The following is a 20,457-nucleotide window of genomic DNA, read 5'->3' on the forward strand; positions in this document are numbered from 1 at the left end:
AGAGAGCAGTGTTTCATTGTTTTCCATGGCTAATATTCCACTGTGTACATGGACCAGTTCTTCTTTATCCATTCATCTGTCAGTGGACACTTAGGTTGCTTCCATGTCCTGGCTATTGTAAATAGAGCTGCAATGAACATTGTGGTACAATTTCCTTATTTTCTTGTCTCTTCTTTCCCATTGCCCATATTGACTTTTCTCCCCTTACTTTCCAGGAGTAATAATATTTTAAATTTATAAGCATTTTCCTGTATGCTGCTCCTTTTCTAATAGCATGCTATTCTTCTCTCATGGATACACTATGGTCTCTTCTTTTGAAGATATTAATTATAATTCCTTTGAAATTCTCTTCTGTTCCCTGAATTGTCTGTTTCCTCTGAACTCGTTGTCTCTGTATTTGGTGGTTTCCTCAAATGCCTGATATCCTTGGTAGTTTACTTACTCACGGAAGAGTAAAGCACTGCTACGCTCGCCACACACGCGCACTTGGGGATGGTGTCTGTAGATGGCTAACCTCATCCCAGGGTGAGCACACGGCCAGGTGGTCCTGCTGCAGGTCCCCATGTGTCAGTATCTAAACTCACTTCCTCTGGACTTTCCAATCTTGTGCTTGGTAATGGCGTGAACACAGGTGTTGGCATTCTGAGAAAAGAGTATGTAGCTTCTCACCTTTGAGGATGTAGACTTTCACTTCATTCTCTTACTTTCAAAGTGCACCTCACGCTAACTTTTCTTTTACTGGTGTCCCCAAGTCTGGGGTTCAGTTTCTCCGGCAAATACGCTGGCTTCCTGAATAGATGGGGGAAGAGTAGTTCTCTGACGACATGGAGAGGGGATGGAGACTTGGGGACTCAGTGTTTTCATTATCCCCTCCCTCCCGCTCGCCCCATGTTTGTGGTATCTGATGCCTCTGGTTCTTGTGCTTTGACAGCTCCTGGGGGGACATTGTTTCTCAGGTGTACCCCTTCCTCCACCTTCTCACCCTGAAGGCACTTGGGTTGGACCTTCCTTTTCTTTGTTAATCTACGAACCATCCTCCCTCCATGAAAAGTGGAATTTGTGTCCATTTCTTGTTCTCCTTGTTGTTTGGGGATAATTTTTGAAAGGATGAGGGGATATAAATGTCTTTCTCTGTCATTTCTGTCACCTTGAAAAGGTAAGTCAGTTTCATTGGGTTTGGATCTTGCTACTACTAAGTAAATCCTAAAAGTCCCTCAAGTATGAAATAATTATGCATGATACTCTGGAAATCAGTGTTGTAAACACAATGAAATTGCACTGAAATTTAGAGAGATTGTTGCCTATGGAAATGCTACTGTTTAGAACTAGCTGATGAATTAGAACAGTAAGAATAGAGGTGGGATAATGTCAAAATAAGGTAATTCAGCTAGAAATTTAATTGGAAGATAAAATCGAATGCCATCTAATAGACTCACGTTCAGAATCCCGAATCATTGTTACGCCATCGGTTATCACGCATTGTATGATATGATGGACTATGTTTTGCTGTAAGGTTCTATGCAGCCACTCCTGCCGCCCCCACTACCCCTGACCTTCTTGGAAACCCAGCATCTAGCTCTTAAACTATTTGTATCACGGAGAGTTTTGAGAGTTTAATAAAAGCCACGGACCTTCTCCCCTGAAATTACTCTATGATTTCATGGTGTTCAAAGAACATGGAGCCCACCCCTCGATCCTCGGAATAAAGAATCCCTGAAGTACAGCACACACACCGTCACACGAAACATATTTACCTGTCTTGACTGTGGTGCCTGAGTTACTGAAGCAGCACCTATCTCTTGACTGAATTAAAGCTGCCTGATAAGTGGTTTCTACGAATCGTCAGGCCTGAAAAGTATCCGCCTGCCACTGAGTGTCCATTTGCCCCTCCCCACCTTCATCCATCTTCTTTCTCGTCCTATCCATTCTGACCTATACTTTACACACACTGAACACTGAGGAGAAAAAGTCAACTGCCGCTGAAGACAATATACTTTCAATAGAGAACAGAGTGGCAGAGTAGGAAGTATATTTTAACGTGTTTCTCCTTATGCTTAATTCTATTTTATTTTTATTTTCAAATAAAATGATATATTTGCTGCTCCCGATCCAATAATTACGGGTTTTACTGACCACTACTTGATTCTATCCTCTCACCTGTATTCCCCCACGGTCCATATCAGAAATATATAGGTATATGGTAAAGCAGTGAATACCATATACCTAAGTAAAGAGATAGCCACGGCATATAGAGCTAGTTCCCATGTCACCCTCTCCAGAAAAGCCTGTGACTACCCTCTGAGCAGGTCTCCTGTGACAGTCCTTCACTGGGTTAAATGTATACTGGGATAACCTTATTCCCAGCCAGTAGAGCATATAATCACTGGAACGCCAAAGGACCCAAACAATAAGATTGATTCAAAGGGTTTCTTAAACTACCCAGTAGTTTCCTAGCACTTAGTCAACATAAAATTTAAACCAGTGAGGATGTGCATCAAAATATTACCAGTAGTGGGATCACGGATGACTTAAAATTGTTTCCTTTTTGCCCAAAATTGCCATAAAGAACGTTTATTCATTAGAATACATATACATTATGTGTGTGTATGTAAATTCTTTTTTGTTTCAGAAATAAGCCCGTGTTTCATCAACATGTCCTAGCTTGGAATAAAACAGTGACATCCTGAAAAGTGTCCATTCATTCATTTATTCATTGAGCAAATGTTGATTCAGCATTTACTCCATTGTAGGCTGGAACGGAGAGTTAAGGAAGACAGGTGCATCTGGCCCTTGTTGCGCATATAGTCTGGTCATGCCTTGTGCCAACCAGAACAGTGCCACGGAGCACCCTTTTCTAGTGAGAAACTCTCCCAACATCGGTTACAATTTGTCGCAGAAAGTGATGGTGAGAGTGGCTAGCTCCTGCTTTGTTTCTGGAGACGGTGCATCATGGTCTGCACGCCCCTTGTCATGTATGCAGCTATGGTGCGGGAATCTGAGAAAGTGATGCCAGATATTCTGCCTTCACGTTTCTTTTTGAACTTGGCTGTCAGAAGTACTGAATGACGAGGAATTTCCTGGATAATCCTGTTGATTCTGAGATCTGGCAGATGGCGGACTAAGAGGGAGGGAATCCACTGATGTACTGGAAATTCCTAACAGTCCCAGAAATTCCAAACCGAAGAAGGTCCTTGGCTCCAAATGCTCCTCCATGGATGCTGGCAGCGGGCACTGCAGTGGAGGCTTCCATGGATTGGCTGAGGTTAAGAGAGAGCATGATGGGCTTTTGTAGAGCCTTTCTTCTCCCCTTCATCTTTCTCTTTCCTTGGATTAGGAGAGCAAAGAAGACTGCCCAGACCATTCCAAGAGGTTTGGAAGAACATAGTTTCTCAAGGAAGTGCCTTCTCTAGAAGAATCTGCACACCATATCCCTAATCGTGTCATCATGTCTCAACTGATCTAAACGTGATTTCATACCTTAGAAGTGATGTGAGCTTGGGGCCGAAAGGTAGCATTTAGAGAAGCAGCATTTAATTCCTGGTGTTTCTTAATTTCTGGTATGCAGTGTTGCAGGGGCCCTGTCTGGGGCCTTTGTTTGGTATATTATTAAAATCAAATTTACTGTAGCCAAAGAATGCTCGTTGAGGGTTTCATTGTAAATGCCACATACAAAGTGTGTTGGTCTTCTAAAGAAAGTCCCAAACTACAATGCTGATGGCTGGTCCAGCTGTGCTAGGCCATCCTTCACATGAGGTGTCTATCAGTGAAACTTAGATCTCCTAACAAGGACGGAAGGTTCTGTGAGAAGGGTGCCTCAATCACCCTCCCAATTTAGCCCATATCCCAGTTGAGTGGATCAGAGTGGATCAGAGAGGTAAGAGAATTAAGCCCGCAAGTTTGGGCTGCACGGGCATTTACAGCAAGTCCAGCGTGCTTTATTTTGGAATCTATTTTTTTGCTTCAAGATGGAATGGCCACCTCTCAACATGTAAATCCTGGGGGCAGGCTGATGGATACCAACCTATTCAATTTGCTCCAAAGCAGTGATTTTAGGCAGAGGACTTTCTCAAGCTTTAAGATAGAAGTAGATTTCATTTGCTTACCAAGAGTGCTACAAACAAATTTATGCTTAATGCCATATCCTATCTTCCTTTTAAAAAAAGATCCTGTCTTTGCCAACCAGAGATAGTGGGTGATGAAAACACAAGGGGGAGAAGAACAGATATTCACACAAGCGCAATCTTCCATTGTGGGGAAAAAACCCTACTGGACAAACCATAGCATCTAGATTTAACGGTCATACTCCCTTGGTGTTTACAGAAATGTTTGTCTGCCAATATTTGGGTCTGCTAGGCTGAAAATGAGACACTTCAGTCCCATTTTCCGGTCCAGACACCAGAACCTTACCAGCTGTTAGGGGACCACCAACCACCAGCACCATGTTTACATGTCTCCTTCACAAAAGCATGCGATAACAACACAAACCAGTTGTAGTCTGTCTGATTTCCACGGGAGTTGGATAGTTTTGATCAAATTTGCTTCTCTTTCTTCTCAAGATATTAGTCAATTATTGATTTGGCATTAATTAAATACTGATTTAAGTCCATAATAATCCTTTCCTTATCAAGCTCAGAGTTGGGAAGACCTTACAGTCTACACTTAACATACTTTCTTTTACAAGCAGAAGCTCCTGAAGGCACTTATTATCAAATTGCAAAACCTAAGTCATGTTTTGGACACAACTTGTCTCTGAATCTCAAAGGATATTGCAAATGCTTGTAGTCTCAGAATGGCAAGGCAGCAAAACTGGTACAAGTATGTATGTTTGAGTAGATGACGCATGAATTTTAAAAAATGAATTGATTGTAATCAATTTTATTTAGTTATTTTTTAACCACCTCCTTGACTTAATTTTTAACCTACTTGTTACTCTAATTTTATAAGATCATCTATTTTGTAAAGTTAAAAGCATATGAAAAATAGAATTCTGTATTGAGCCCCCATGTACTCATTACCTAACTTCAGGAGGAAGCCGTGTTCCGTTATCTTGTTTCAGCTACATCTTCACATGCACGGTTTTGTTTGTTTGCTAGAATATTTCAAGGCAAACCTCTGGCATCTGTCAATACTCTTTATTTCATTTTCAAGAGGTCTTGATGTGGTCAAATAAAAATCGGTCAATATATCTCTGCTCTCGTATTTCGATAAAATGTGTGAAAACAAATACAAACAGTAAAAGGAAAATTTCAGAGTAACTATCTTAAGACTTTAAAAATTGAGGTTTGGGCTTCCCTGGTGGCGCAGTGGTTGAGTCCGCCTGCCGATGCAGGGGACGCGGGTTCGTGCTCCGGTCCGGGAAGATCCCACATGCCGCGGAGCGGCCTGGGCCCGTGAGCCATGGCCGCTGGGCCTGCGCGTCCGGAGCCTGTGCTCCGCAACGGGAGAGGCCACAACAGTGAGACGCCCGCGTACCGAAAAAAAAAAACAAAAACATAAAAATTGAGGTTTTTACTTCAATTTAGATAATACAAAAAACAAAGCTACATGTATGTAGCATGCATACTGTATTTCAAAAAGAGGCAAAAAAAAACCATATTAGATTCTTAAGGACTCAGTTTGCAATGCTAAGAATATATGCGCTTTATGATTTTTTTGGATAAAGATAGCATGTTTTTTCATGTTTAGAAATATTGTTTATATTTTATGATAAATTGCGAGTGAATTGAATATAATATAACATGCGGTGTGTGAGCACAGAAAATGAAGCAGATCACCTGGTGCACATTAATTGTGCAGACAGTCCTCTCCAAGTGCCACAAAAAAGCTAGGCTGATGAATTTCAAGAATATGAGGCCTCTTCAAACCGTACCCAAATTTTTATTAGGCATCATTGAGCTAAAATTAAACACGAGACTAGTGAAAAAAAACTTTTAAAAGTTCCCAGCTTGACACCCTTAGGTGCCAAGTTTCAGCCTCAAGAAGGTGCCGCTACTAAGTCATAAACCATGAAAAATGACTGGGGCTCTACTCCTGGGTCTCCCTGACCTGGAGGATTTGGCTGGCATCATAAAATACAGAGTGACAGATTAAGCAGTTTACCAACACCGTAAAAATCTCAGGAATAAATTCACTGTAATCAAAAATCCTATATTGTAACTAGGCAGCCCCAGCTCTGAAACCACATACATTTCCTGACAAGCCTGTGTCCATGGACAAGAGCTTATACTCTCCCCGAAACACCGGCACGATTATGTTCATACACTTTTACAATTTATGTGTCCTAAGAAAAATACTCAGCTCTGGCTGATGGTGCGGGAGAATTTATTTTCACTAGAAAGGGAATGACCCATAACTCACGAATGGCAGCGCTTAAAGTGAGTTATGGAGGGTACTCTCCTGTGTGAGGAAATGGATTGCATTACCCTTCTGCCCAATTGTTTGTTTGATTATTAGCACACCAGGTTCTTAAGTATGTGCAGCTTTGCCTTTTTCCTTTTGTAAAATAAGTGTGGATAAAGGGAATGTCACCTAGAAGCATGGGATGCCTCACTGGAGCTCTGAGAGGTGGCCAGAGAGAATAAAAATAGAACCCTTCTTAAATGATTAAAAGCCAGAGTCTTAAATGTAATTTAAACACAGTATTCAAATTGATTAGCTCCATAGTGCCCAGTGCTGATATTCTGCAAAAGCATTAAAAATCACTCCTCTCCTAAATTAAAAATTTGCCTTCTTTGAAGTTACATTGGAATTCAAGATATACCTACATGATGATTAAAGAATTGGTATTTCTAACATACAGATTTTATTGTATTATTCTGATAATGCTGCTATTTATTTTAAAGTAAATATAACTAGTTACTACTTATTGTGATAAGGAAATGTGATGTAAAGTGATGTTTGATGATAATAAATACGATTATTGTTTGTTACTTTGTTACTGTGAGTTACAGAACAAAACCGTAGATCTCTTTGTACCTTCCAACGTTAGAATCTACAAAGAAACTAGATTTCCGTCAAGATTAGGATTCTGGTTATTGAGCAAAAATATTTTATTTGAAAATTCAACTGGTTCTGTCCTTCTCTGGGTTGGAAGGGGAGGAAGAATTACAACTGTGCTTCTAAGATCTCCTTCCAGAAGGAATTTTCTACCTCAAAAATCAAGGACTTCCCTACAAACGGCAGACAGAGGACAGCACATTATCCTCAAGCTAGTGAACAGGACGATTTTTCTTCCTAAACGTCCCTTCTGCTCTCTAGTTTGAATTATCAATAAAACGACTTGGCTTATCTCTGAAAATAACCTTGTTGACAACCCAAATATGGACTTAAACGCGCTACCTCCACATTTAAGATTTAAGAAGCCCCCAGTAAATGTCAGGAGGTGTCAATGTGTTTGCTGCGATACTTGGTTATTATTAGTGTTTAACTGCAATTCCCAACCAGCACCAGGCCGCCAGCACCACCATAAATTTTAATGTGATCATGTGCTCGTCTCTTTTCATATCCAGTGAATTCTACAAGATCATAATATTCTATATGAACCCTAGCTGAACCTTAGTGTGATAGGAAGAAAGAACAAGATTTCTAGCAATGATAGTTGTTCATCATTTTATAGTTTTTTTGAAAAACTAGACACTGAGCAGCATGGGTCCCTGAATAATATTACCCTAAACTGAATCCACTCATTCAGTGAATCTTTATTGAGCCCTACAGGATACTGGGCATGGCCCAAAGTGCTAATGAGTACATTTATGGGATAGTGAAGAATACTGACTCTTAAGGAAACCTGTTTTTCCCCGTGGAAAATGTGTCAGAGCTCATACATCATTTATAAAACCGAAAAACGCCTCTGCAACCTTGGCATCACCACATGCCTTTTTATTTGACAGAATACAAACAAAAGCATGGTCGGTTCCTGTATCTGGTCTACATTGTGCATGTAAGAAATGTGCTTATCGTCTTTCATTATGTATGTGCTTGCTGGAATATTTATTCTACAAGCTTCTATAAATAAAGAGAATTTGTATAATTATTCTTGATCTATCTGCAGGTTTTTATTCCCTGTTTTAACGACAAATAGTAACTGGCACTGCAGACTGCGTTTATCCGAGGAATTAAAAATATTTGGTAAATTTTAACTACCTAAATATCTCTTTAGAAGCAAAGAATAAGATTGAAGCTTTCATTTTAATATTTGGAATTTCAGGCCAGAGGCTTGTAATAATTTAATAAGTCATTAACAGGATTCCCAGTGAAATAAATTTCCACCGTTTATACATCAAATTGCCTATCCTACAATGCAGTTTGTTCTTTTTCTTTTTAATTTCTAAAGGAACAAAACCTCTTTGTTACCTAGACATGAGGTGGAATACTTTTGCAAAACATGATTCTGAATGAATGAATTCGTTCATTCATTCAAGAATAACTTTATATTTTGTGTCTGAAATTATTTTAGGGTTAAAGGTTGGGAAGCCAGTTCTTATATGTATAATTTGCTTGCTCTGTTGTACATCGTGTCATAGTTTGCTCATCAATGACACACAAATGTGCATCTTCCCATTCCCGGAGACAATGGGCTTGGAAAAATACACACCCACAGATGTTAGACACATGGAGAGTGCCATACTATTCACACTAATAGCTCTGCGGGCAAGGAGGCAGCCCTAATACAGGTCCGTCTTGAGAGGAGGGGCTCTTTTCGGACACACTGGCTTTGTTGGTGTCTCTTTTAAGAAAAGAGTGTGGCGTGTGTGTCTCAGTATTTCTTGTCTTAGAAGAAAAGAAGCATTTTCAGGGAATGTTAGTAAGGTTTCCGACCCCCACCCGCTTCTTTCCAGGCAACTGGCTGGGAAACTTTGCCTTGGAGTGCCATCTAGAGGAAAATTTCGTGCACATGCGCCATGCTTTCTTGGCTTTGTGACTCAGGCTGAATGAATGAATCCAGGGGTTAATGTACGATGATTTTTTACTTTCGTTTTTTGGTTCTAACTCAACACATGCAAATGGAATATGAGATAACTAGAATGGAAATAAAATCACTGATGAGAACAAAACAGTGAAAGACCCTAACCGTCTTCAGGAGTACCTAAAGCATTAGTGCCCACTCATGGAGAAAAGTAGGTTATCATTTTGCCTGCTTTGCCTACTGAGGTCGTATTCCAGAAGTTAGAATTGATGAGGGAATTAAGTTCACTTTTTCTTCCCTGATCAAGTAATATTTGTTATTTCTATAATTATTTTCTTAGTGAAAAAATTCTGATTAACCAGGCTGCCCATGGTCAAGTTGGAGAGGAGACTGCTTGTGTTAGGGACAAACAAAAGTTGCCATTTTCAACCTACTGTAACCCTTAGTCAAGTTCAGCAACGTTTAATGAGCAGAAAATAATATCTTTTCCAGATGTGGCTATTCTATTCAATGTGAGGGAGAAAATAATAACATTCACCAATGTATTTTTCCCAAAGTCATGTTTTTATTTTGCAACCTCTACCCACCCTACCCCCCAGCCCCACTCCCGACCAGGAGAACTTTAAGAGTGAATTCTTTTCTTTTTGAGCTAGTATTAATACAAAAACAAAACCCAGACTTTCTCAAACAGTGATACACTTCAAGGTTGCTGAGCAGACTTGCAAAAACAACTATACCCTTGAAATATTTTGGCAGTAAGAGTACCTCCATTGTGGCTGACATAGCTTGAGAGTTCTGCTGTCTTCAATTTCTCGAAAAGGATCAAGACTGTCCATATTGTGGAAACATTTACCGAAGAAAAATGGGTATGGATTCCATTTTCTCCTAAGTGTCCACCTGACCCCGAAGCTCTTGCCAGCTTCCCCCATCCCAACTATTTTAAGGCTTGTTGTAAAATCTATTTCTGCTTTTGACATCTCTAATCCTTTGTTGAACAAGGTTCCCGCTTACTTATTTTGGGAATTCACCACAAATCCATATGTTTTCCAAAATAACAGGTTAATAATTTCTTTATTAAATGTCCTCTGTGAGCCATGTACATAAACTCTACACACAGAAAGTTATTCCTTGTCTACTGAGATCTGATATGGAAAAGCAAGACGAAAGGGTTTTTGTTTTTGTTTTTTTTCATGTAATTTTGGCACTTCAGCAATTAAGGCTCACAGCTCAAAGCATCTTCCTTCCTCACTTGGCTGCTTTCATGGTGTACGTTACAGCGAGACGGGGCAGTCCAGTTTTTCCAGGTCATTCTCCTTGCTCCTTAAGCAGTTGAGGACCCAAAAAACAAGTCCTTGAGTATAACAATGAAGACATTTTGGTCTCATCTTCTTATGCTACATGTGCATTTGAGTTCAAGTCAATCAAACGCAAATTTGTTGAAAACCTACGAAGTACATGATTGAGTATAGGGTGCTGGCGATGCTCTCAGCAGATAGATAAATTAACATTATTGCAAGAACAACAAATTATCTCTTTAGCCTCAAGCTGCTTACTTTATAGGAGAATGAGAAATCTTTAACTTAAAATACACAGCAGAAAGAAAGATGTGTTGTACTAGACACAGTGCAGAGAAGTAAGTAATTACTGATGATTGCTGATGATTACTGAAATTATTGATGATTAATGGAAAGCAAAGACTTCACGGGAAAACTGGCATTAGATCAATGCCTTTTAAAGAATGAGTAAAATTTTAGTAGGCAGAGAAGGGGGCAGAACATTTCATGAGGAAGGAATGGAAGTCTTACTTCACGTGGACCAAAGGAAAATGTCATTTGGATTCCTTCTTTTGGGTTTAAATTTTAATCTGGGTGCAAAGATGTAAGGTATTTGGATTTATGTTATGAGAATCCAAAACAGGTCTTCTCTTTTTTGTGTGTGTGGTAAATATGTTTACACACACACATATGGGCACATATATATGTATATATCACCAGGAGGCCAAAGAAACCAATATATTTAAGCCAGAAACCATTTTACTTGATGATAGCTTAACAGTGTAAAGTGCAAATAAAACCAAAACAAGCCTTATTTTTTGCCAGCGAATGGAGGTAATAGAGGATTTTGTTTCAGTCTTTGTCACAAACATTTCCTTTTAGATTAAATTCCAAGGCTTACGTCTGGCCAGCTGCCCTGGCTGTCTCCATTAAAACAGACTGGCCCCCTTAACTGAGTTACGGCACCTGGAGCAAAGGTTTGAAGCCTAGTGTACCCCTAAACCCTGAGAGCATTCACTCCTACTCCTTCCTTCCTGGGCCTCCCTGGACCTTCTCTCAGATAAGCATCCCTCAGGATTCCTGTGTCCCTGGGGGTAATGTTCACACACCCCTTCTTTGGCTTTCTACCAGCCTAGAAAGTCTTATCAAGTGGATCTCTTTGTTTAGTCATTCATCCCCATATCCTCTGCAAAAATATTGCTTTGAAAATCCAAGCATTTCTTTTGTTAAAAAAAAACAGTTTCTCAAGATAAAACATTAAAAAGAGACTAAAGCAATCATTCCAAGACTACACCTGCTTCAAGGTGTCAGTGATCTTACAGCCTTAAAGCTCAGAGATCATTGTGAAATATATACTCCCATCACCAGGGTAGGTAACTTCCCACATAAAATAAGTCACAGGGCAATTTTTCAGAGAAATGGGAACGTGAAGGGGAAGGCTGTAGGTCCTCACAAATGACAGATGACCTTCCATCGTCACTGAACACACTTACAGTTAACATTGCAAACATCAGCTGGCACACGTTGAAGGCATGTCTCCAGTTGTGGTATAGAACCATCCGATAATTTTTCCTTACAGTCAGAAGCCACCTACACAGTGTCTGAAATGGGAAGGGAAAGGTTATGTCAAGAAGTTGTATGTATCTCCGGTGGACCATTACCAAAATGATGTCTTCTGTCTGAGTAATCCTCAACCATCGAAGTCCTTCCAAAAACATCTCACAGGATTCTCATGGTAATCCCACCAGGTGTGCAGGGAAAGTATTAACTTCCCCAATTTGTATTCGGGAAACCTGAGGCTCAAGTGGCTACCATGTTGTTCCAGGTGCACTCCTGGGATCGCCCATGACAGAACATCATACCTCATAGTCGATTTTAAATTTCTGTACCATCCCCAGCTCCATGAACATCCGAAGAGCAGCCGTGATCATGGCGTCAACGTCGAGAGAAAAGTCATCAAAATGTATGTCGTTGATGGCAAGTTCTGACACCAAAGGGATGTTGGCTGCCTACAAAAGCAGAAGACATAAGTCAAGCCAAGTTCACCAGCTTTCCCAGACCCTTCATCTTGCTCTCCTCTCCTGCTTATCAGACGTGCCACATAAATCAGACCTGACCTGCACTTACACCCTGATACAGCTAAAGTCTGAGCTGGAAATGTCTTTTGTTTCTGAACTGCTAATGCCCCAAGCAAATGAAAGGGGTAGGGGAGAGGGAAGCTAATCTGAAGAAAAAATATACACACTGGATCTAGTCTGCAGAATTTAGAATACAAAGCAGTCTAGTTTACTGAAACTGCAGTCATACAGTATATTCTGATGCATATTACAGAGGACTAAACACAAGAAACATCTGGGCAGCCAGCAGCTGTGAATTTTAATTGCCACTATTCAGGAGAAGGACATGGGAATACACCACTTTGCCGTGTTTCTTGCATCCTTATATCCTGTAGCTGTGTATTTGCTCTTTGTTACACACATGTTCTGTATATTCAGAAAGATGGAAAGGATCAGACAGCACATTTCTAGTGCAAAATGTGTTTCTTAATAGGATAGAGATGTTTGGAGCATATGTTTCATTGAAGGAATAAATTTGCAATATAGTTTAGTGTCATTCTATAAAAACATCACAACGTAAATTATAATACTGGTCGTACATATTCAGTGTTTTCAAAACACTCATGTTAAGCAGCTGTCAGTCAGTTGCCCTACACAAACTTAAAGGGCATAAGAAGTCTTTGGGAATAATTATTTTTGCTGGTTTCATTGGGCCACTCTTGGTAAGGGAATCATTTCTATGCTTTCAGATTATCAGGGACCATTCTGTATTCATATTCCTAGTCTATTCACTGGGTGTAAACTACCCAAGGAGTAATTTATACCCTGGGACCACTTTGGCCGAGCAATGAAATCCAACTCTGCTCACTCTAAGCATCCCAGAAACCACCGAATCAATCCTTTCTCAGCCCCATGCTCCTCCATAGGAGCACACACCTCTAGGCTAAAATCCAAACACTGGTTATTCGCCACAACATGGAAGAACAATGAACAAATACATACATTATGGGACAATTTGCCTGCTCTTCTGCTGATTGTTTATTTTTGTTAAAAATTAATCAGCTTATCTTTCAGTGAATCATTTTACTATATTAACATATTTGTAGAATCTAGCTCCTTGGAATGAAAAAGGTAAGGCTTGTGAAATTCAAACACGGTGGTGGTGGTAATAGTCTTTGTGTGTAGGTGTCCTTATTTGGAGCTCTGGCCTCATGCTAATCACTTTAACACCTTGCTTTTTGCTTTAAAAATAATTAAAAATCAGGGACTTCTCTGGTGGTCCAGTGGCTAAGACTCCACGCTCCCAATGCAGGGGGCCCGGGTTCGATCCCTGGTCAGGGTACTAGATCCCGCATGCCACAACTAAGACCCGGCGCAACCAAATAAATAAAGAAATATTTAAAAAATAATTCAAAATCAAAGTTATACATGTGCATAGTTTTAAGAGTAAGTTAGATCTGCAAGGTTAGTTACACACGCGTGCACACGCACACACACACACACACACACACACACACACACACACACACACACACACACACTAGCAGAACTCTTCCAGTACCAAAATTTTCCCTTACCTAGAGGCAACCACGTTCAAATAATCTAGATACACTTTTTTTGGTATTTAGCAAAGTAAGGTGCTTGTGATTTTATTTTAAAATTATTTTCTGATTTAAGCACTATCTACTAAGTTCCCCACATTGAAGATGAAGCTGTCTTGCACTGTATCTGTCAACCTCTGCTACCTCATACACTACCCCTTCTCACTCCCCAGTATAATAACATAATAACTTTGTTTAGAGAAATATTCAGGGTTTATACTATAATGACTCTGTAAAAGATATTCATAGCTAAGTCATGCAATTTAGTATGATTACTTTTCCTTTCCTCGACAGCATTTTGTATTCTCAGAGTTAATAACTGTCTTCCTTAATGTGCGCTTAGTTTTCTCCATCCTTATCACTAATTCAACCTCGAAACTCTCCACCAATTATCTAAATCTCATCTGAAAATATTCAAATACTTTGGGTATTCCATCAGTTTTATGAAGAAATCTCTGTTGGAACTTTCTGAACTGCAATCTAGACTGGCAGTCTTCTCAGCCTGGTATATAGCTTTCATCCTAGATGTTTCTTCACCATAATTTTGGGGGTGTCTTCATCTCTCTTTTATTTCTGTATCCCGCATCTTTCTCTTTTCTGGCTCTCTCCTTATTTGGTGAGACATGTCTTCCAATAGCTTCCCAAGAAAAGGTGCGTGTGCTGGGTAAATTTATGAGAGCTTGCATGTCTGAAATGTCTTCATATTATTGTCACATTTGATTGATAGTTTGTCTAGATATCAATTTCTAGGTTGGAAATCATGCCATTAGAATTTTTAAGGCATTCTCTATTAGCTTTAGATGTTACTTTTGACAAGTCAGAAGCTATTGTGAATCCACTACCTTTGAAAATGACTCCTCCTCCCTCTCTGTTTTTGTAGGATCTTCTTTTTGCTTCCAGAGTTCTGAAATATCATGAAAATGTGCCTCGGTGTGAGTTTATTTTTAATCATAATCCTAGGTACCTGGTGTGCCCTTTAATCTGGAAAATCACGTCCTTTAATTCTAGGAAAAATTGAAAAATACACTCTTTGATGATTTCTTCCCTTCTTTCCTTTTCTGGAATTCCCTTTATTTGACCTTTGGACTGTTTTTTTCTTTTCTCTGTTTCCTCCTATATTTCATTTCTTTTCTTTTTTCTTTACTTTCTAGGAAATATTCTCTCTCCTTATTCTTGATATTTTAATATCACAGTTTTCATTTCTAAGAGCTCTTCTTTTTTGTCTGGGTTTTTAAAAATTTTTTAATAGCACCTTAATTTTGTTTCATGGATTCAATGTCTTCTCTTACCATTGTGAGGATGTTAATAATTCTATTTAACGTTTTCTTCTCCCTTCAGAGTTTACTTCACTCCCTTCATTTTGTTTTAGTCTCTCTCTTTTTTATTGTGGTTAGAAAACACATAGCATAAATTTATACTCTTAATTTTTAAGTATTGTTAACTATATTTACATTGTTGTACAACAGATGTCTAGAACATTTTCACTTTGTGTGAATGAAACCCTGTACCCAATGAACAACAACTTCCCATTTCCCCCTCCCTCCTGGCAACCACCATTCTCATTTCTGTCTCTATGAATTTGACTTCTTCAGATACCTCATATAAGTGGAATCATGCAGTACTTGTCCTTTTGTGATTGGTTTATTGCACTTAGCGTAATGTCTTCAGGGTTCATCCATGTTGTACCATATGACATTATTTCCTTCTTTTTAAAGGCTGAATATTGTTCCATTATATGTATTCACCACAATGGTAAATACATTCTTAATCCACTTGTTGATGGTTTAGCCTCTTTCTCAATCAGCTTATCCTTCCTTAATAATTTTAATATATTTGACTGCTTTAGAGGTATTAGAAGTTTTCCCTAGCTGTGTGGTGATCTTTGGTTTTCAGCCCCCATTTAAAAATGGGCCTCTGAAAGCTTCTATTAGAGCTTCTGGGGGCTTCTCTGAAGAGGTATCTGACTGACCTGTTTCCTTGGGGAAGCTACCGAATGTCTGTATCTTTGGGCCTTTGCTTTTTAGCTACTCAGATTCCCCGGAGAAGAATCTTCTGGGTGTTACAGGGATGGGGATTGGAGGAGCTCAGCATTGGTATATCACTTCATTCAGTCCCCTTGTTTCCAGCCTGTATTCCTATCCTCAAGCTCTGCACTGCTGTCCCCCTATCCCAAAGAGCTGCTATTATACCCGCTTGAGAGGATAAGCCTCCAGTCTTTATGGAGTGGACGTGTGGGATGAAGGATCTGGAGATCTAACTGCTTCTTAGATTCTCCATTTTCTTGTTTACAGCCCTACTTTCATCCCTATTTCCAAAGGTACTTAATTAGCCAATTCCTGAGCTGTTTGGGGGAGAGGGGTCTGTGGCATAAATCTGTTTACCTCTCAGCTTTTCCCACTTAGCTTATTTTGGCTTTCTTGGGTTTGCTGAATTAATATTCATCAATCTGTTTTCTAGCTTTCAAAATTTTGTCATGGTTAAATCCCTTCCCAATTTCTTTATCTTTGAGAATTTATGCCTTTAAAAAAGTCCCTTTATTGTTGTTTTAGTGGGGCTTAAGGAAGGAATAAAAGAAAATGAGTGTGTTTACTCTACCATCTTTATCTAGAAATCATTGAAATTATCTTTATTAAATGTTGCCTTAAATGACCAGCTTGGAGAACTCAGAGGGAATCCAGCCTTTGGATTTAGCCCCTTTGTTTCTGTGTGCATGGCCTGGCTGCAACCACGTAGACCTTTTTCTCTTGTTCTGTGTCCCCATGTGTTCACTTGTGTCATCCTGACCTTGCTTATTAGGCTGTAAAAATCTCAGAGGCAGAATGGCATGCTTCTTTCCCTTAGGGAAGCTCCAGAATGACTCTCTACTTCCATCACATGTTTCAGGGCTTTGCATACAGAGGATGCCAGGTACTTAGAATGTTCTGTGCTTGTTGTAATTTGTTCAAATTCAAACTCAAATACAACTGGAAAACCACTTCCCAAGAGGGTAGAAGCCTTGTCCCAGAAGACACAAGTTTTTCTGGTTTCAGGAGAGGAGTTTGGTTCTGCTTTGGCAACCCTCTTACAGCTTGTTGCCAAAAAGCAGAAATGGCGATGGAGACTGCATTGCTGCTCTCCAGGTGCCCCTGTCTCATGGATTATTAATAGCATATTCCCAGATGCCATTATAAGTCCTCTACCCTTCAAAGGCACTAAATTCGCTTAATTATCTTAAAAATTAAAGAATATAGGCATTTTTTCATTATGAAACGTTAATGGAAAGGAAATAAGAACATTAGGTTGAAAAATGTAAGATGACCTTTAGTTCACCAAGACCCATCCTTATTGACCTTGTCTTTTTTCCCCTACTAGGTTGAGTGATCCACAGTTAAATAATACCAGTCTATAGATCATCCTGAACCCTGTCGTAAACCCTTGCTGACACTTGTAGATGCAGAGAAAGTCCCAAGCCTTTCAGGAATGACCATTTTCAGCTATTTTGAGAAGTATGGATAGCTTTCATCTATATTCCTGGGTTCAACAGCAGTTTCTGGAGAAATCTATGAAGAATGAAGAGTAGTGTGTGTCCTCTGGAGGTGCACATGGAGGTCTAGTCTGCAAAAGATTTGAGAAGAGCATCCACAAATTTCCTTGTTATAGAGCCATATGCACCCCATCTCTTCTGATAGGTAGAGAATGGGGTCACATCTTCCAAAGCTCTAACTACTCTAGCCATCGGATATTAACAAAACAAATCAAACTCAATTTCTCCAAGTGTCAGTCTTCAACTTTTAAATATTTATAAGATACCATATCCCTAAATCAAAGAGGAGTGCTACAATCCAAAATAACTACTGAATTAATAGCCAGGAAATAACATTTGGATAAAAGAACCATTTACTTTATTGTAACAATAAATGAAAACACAGAATTATGAGTCCTGGAGCTAATTTGAATAATGTTCAAGAAGTGGGACTCTAGCTGTCTGGGGGTACCTGATACCCTTTGACCATTCCTCTTCTTTGTTTGGGTCTTAACAGTTAAGTGGTTATCAAAGGGAGTCATAAAACTGTCTCCTCTAAAACTGAAAAGGTAGCTTTACAAAGAGGCTATAAAATGTTAAAATACTATCCTGGATCCCTTGACACAAGAGTATTACATTTTGTGATGCTCAGAAAATGCGAAGAAACAACAAAGTGGGTGGTGGTCCAGCCCTAGAAATTCAAAGGAGAACTGTGTTGCCTATCCAACCCACTCACCCACTAAGCCCTCTGAACCAAAGGATTCTGGGATGAATGAAATAGGGAAGACAGGACACTGGGCTGAGGTGATGTGGAAGGGACTGCAAAGTTGTCTGTTTTGCCAGCACTGTTATAGCACTTACTACATACATGCCAGGCACTCTTCTAGCACTTTATGTATATTAACTCATTTGATTTCCACAGGGACCCTAAGAGGTAAGGAATATTCTTAATCCCATGTTATAGATGAGCCAACTGAAACAGATGATAGACAATTTGTTCAAATTTGCATTGTTGTGATTGGCAGAGGTGGATTTGAACCTGAGGAGTCTGGTTCTAGACCCTGGCACCTAAGCACTATATTGCCTCTAAAAGCAGACCACTGCCAAGTCGAAGGGTTTCCCATGCCCGCATTATGCAGCTAACTTGGGTGCACCGTGAGCAGTGTTTGTGATTCCCAGATGACTAGCCTGTTGATCCATTTTTTATGATGGGCAGCCTGGATCCATTTGAAGGGGCAATGTTTTGGTCTGTACTTATTTGAATCCATTTGGGGAAGTCTCTAAACTTGCAACTGATTTCGGAATAAGCTCCAGTTGTTAGCTTTGTTTTGATTTCTGTGAACACAGAATCAGCTCAAATACTCCCAAGACTATCCTGCAAAAAATAACTTGTCCTCTGAGGGAGCAGAGGCAGACTTCAGGCAAACGACCTTAGCTCAGACTCGTCAGCAGAGCATTGATGGGACTCTAATATCACCCTTGGCTGGACAGGATAACTTAGTAAAATAAGGGAAGCAGCAAGCAGGTGATACAGTGGGGTGGAGAGCAGGGAGATGAGGGATCCTTCTGTCTGGATGGGATTCTGTGAAGGTTTCTCTTGTATATTTGGGACACAGCTGAGATATGCTTTAAACACACACGCACTCAGGCTTTAGAGGGACTAGTGGTACTACAAGTAACTAGTCGTTTAGATAGCACACAGGCCCCTGTCCAGTGGTGAAGGATGAAATTTTAACTAATTTCTATTCTTCCTCAAGAAAGGAGGACACAGGTCCTTTTGAATCTCAGTACAAGTTTGCTTACCTACACCAGCTTCTGAACGGGGAAAGCTGGGATACTTAGGTGGCTCACAGATTCATCCACGACGTGTGAAACATGGGAAAGATACAGAATTCCAAAAAGAGGGAGCAATAAAGCCTCAGTAGTGCACCATCAGTTGACCAAGAATATGCTGGTCCAGCACATTCCCAGGCTCCACCAGCTCACACAATCTACACACAACACAGAAGGTGCAAAAGGCTGGGAAGCCACCTGGTGGTGTGTGCGGCAGTGATGTGAAGATCTGAGTCCTCCTCGTGTTCTTGAGGCCAGGCATAAAACAATGCCATAGTCAACCTTTGCAGTTCAGGGGCTAGATTTATATATAGAAGTAGTAAAACTTAGAACCTAAGAGTGAATATAAATGTCTAAGAACTGTGAAGAAATATTTTTTTAAAAGAATTATAAGGCATTATTTTATCTCATATTAAAATAAATAATAAACATAGTATATGTTTTTATGTTAAAACTTAGACTATCCCTTTAATTCAGCCGATACCATTTTTACCATGTCACTCCCTCTTTAAATGCCTTTAAGGACTCATTGTAGCTTGCTGAATGAAGTAAAATTCCTTAGCTTGGTATCCAAGGCTCTTCATAAACTGGTTCTACATTGCCCATCCAGTGTTACCATCTTCTTTCCTTCTGCTAACTTTGGTTTTTTTTGTTCTTCTTTCTCTAATTGCTTTAGGTGTAAGGTTATTTGAGATGTTTCTTGTTTCTTGAGGTAGGATTGTATTGCTATAAACTTCCCTCTTAGAACTGATTTTGCTGCATCCCATAGGTTTTGGGTCATCGTGTTTTCATTGTCATTTGTTTCTAGGTATTTTTTTACTTCCTCTTGGATTTCTTCAGTGATCTCTTGGTTATTTAGTAGTGTATTGTTTAGCCTCCATGTGTTTCCATTTTTTACAGACTTTTTCCTGTAATTAATATCTAGTCTCATAGGGTTGTGGTCAGAAAAGATACTTGATAAGACTGCAATTTTTTAAAATTTACCAAGGCTTTATTTTTGACCCAAGATATGATCTATCCTGGAGAATGTTCCATGAGCACTTGAGAAGAAAGTGTATTCTGAATTTACCAAGGCTTTATCTTTGACCCAAGATATGATCTATCCTGGAGAATGTTCCATGAGCACTTGAGAAGAAAGTGTATTCTGTTGTTTTTGGATGGAATGTCCTATAAATATCAATTAAGTCCATCTTGTTTAATGTATCATTTAAAGCTTGTGTTTCCTTACTTAGTTTCATTTTGGATGATGTGTCCATTGGTGAAAGTGGGGTGTTAAAATCCCCTA

At 39.6% G+C, this 20,457-nt stretch overlaps 1 protein-coding gene across 1 annotated transcript in view; it reads right to left on the reverse strand.

Moving 5' to 3' along the window:
• The window catches only part of PDE11A (phosphodiesterase 11A), a 427,170-nt gene that overhangs the window by 77,384 nt on the left and 329,329 nt on the right, over positions 1-20,457 (reverse strand). The window contains exons 11-12 of the mRNA XM_024122161.1: positions 12,042-12,188; positions 11,673-11,780 (exon numbers count right to left, since the gene is read on the reverse strand). Of these exons, the coding sequence (XP_023977929.1) occupies positions 11,673-11,780; positions 12,042-12,188 (255 nt within the window). The remainder of the gene's footprint in view (positions 1-11,672; positions 11,781-12,041; positions 12,189-20,457) is intronic.

Source organism: Physeter macrocephalus, chromosome 2, assembly GCF_002837175.3.
Source record: "Physeter macrocephalus isolate SW-GA chromosome 2, ASM283717v5, whole genome shotgun sequence".
In the NCBI taxonomy this organism is placed as follows: domain Eukaryota; kingdom Metazoa; phylum Chordata; class Mammalia; order Artiodactyla; family Physeteridae; genus Physeter; species Physeter macrocephalus.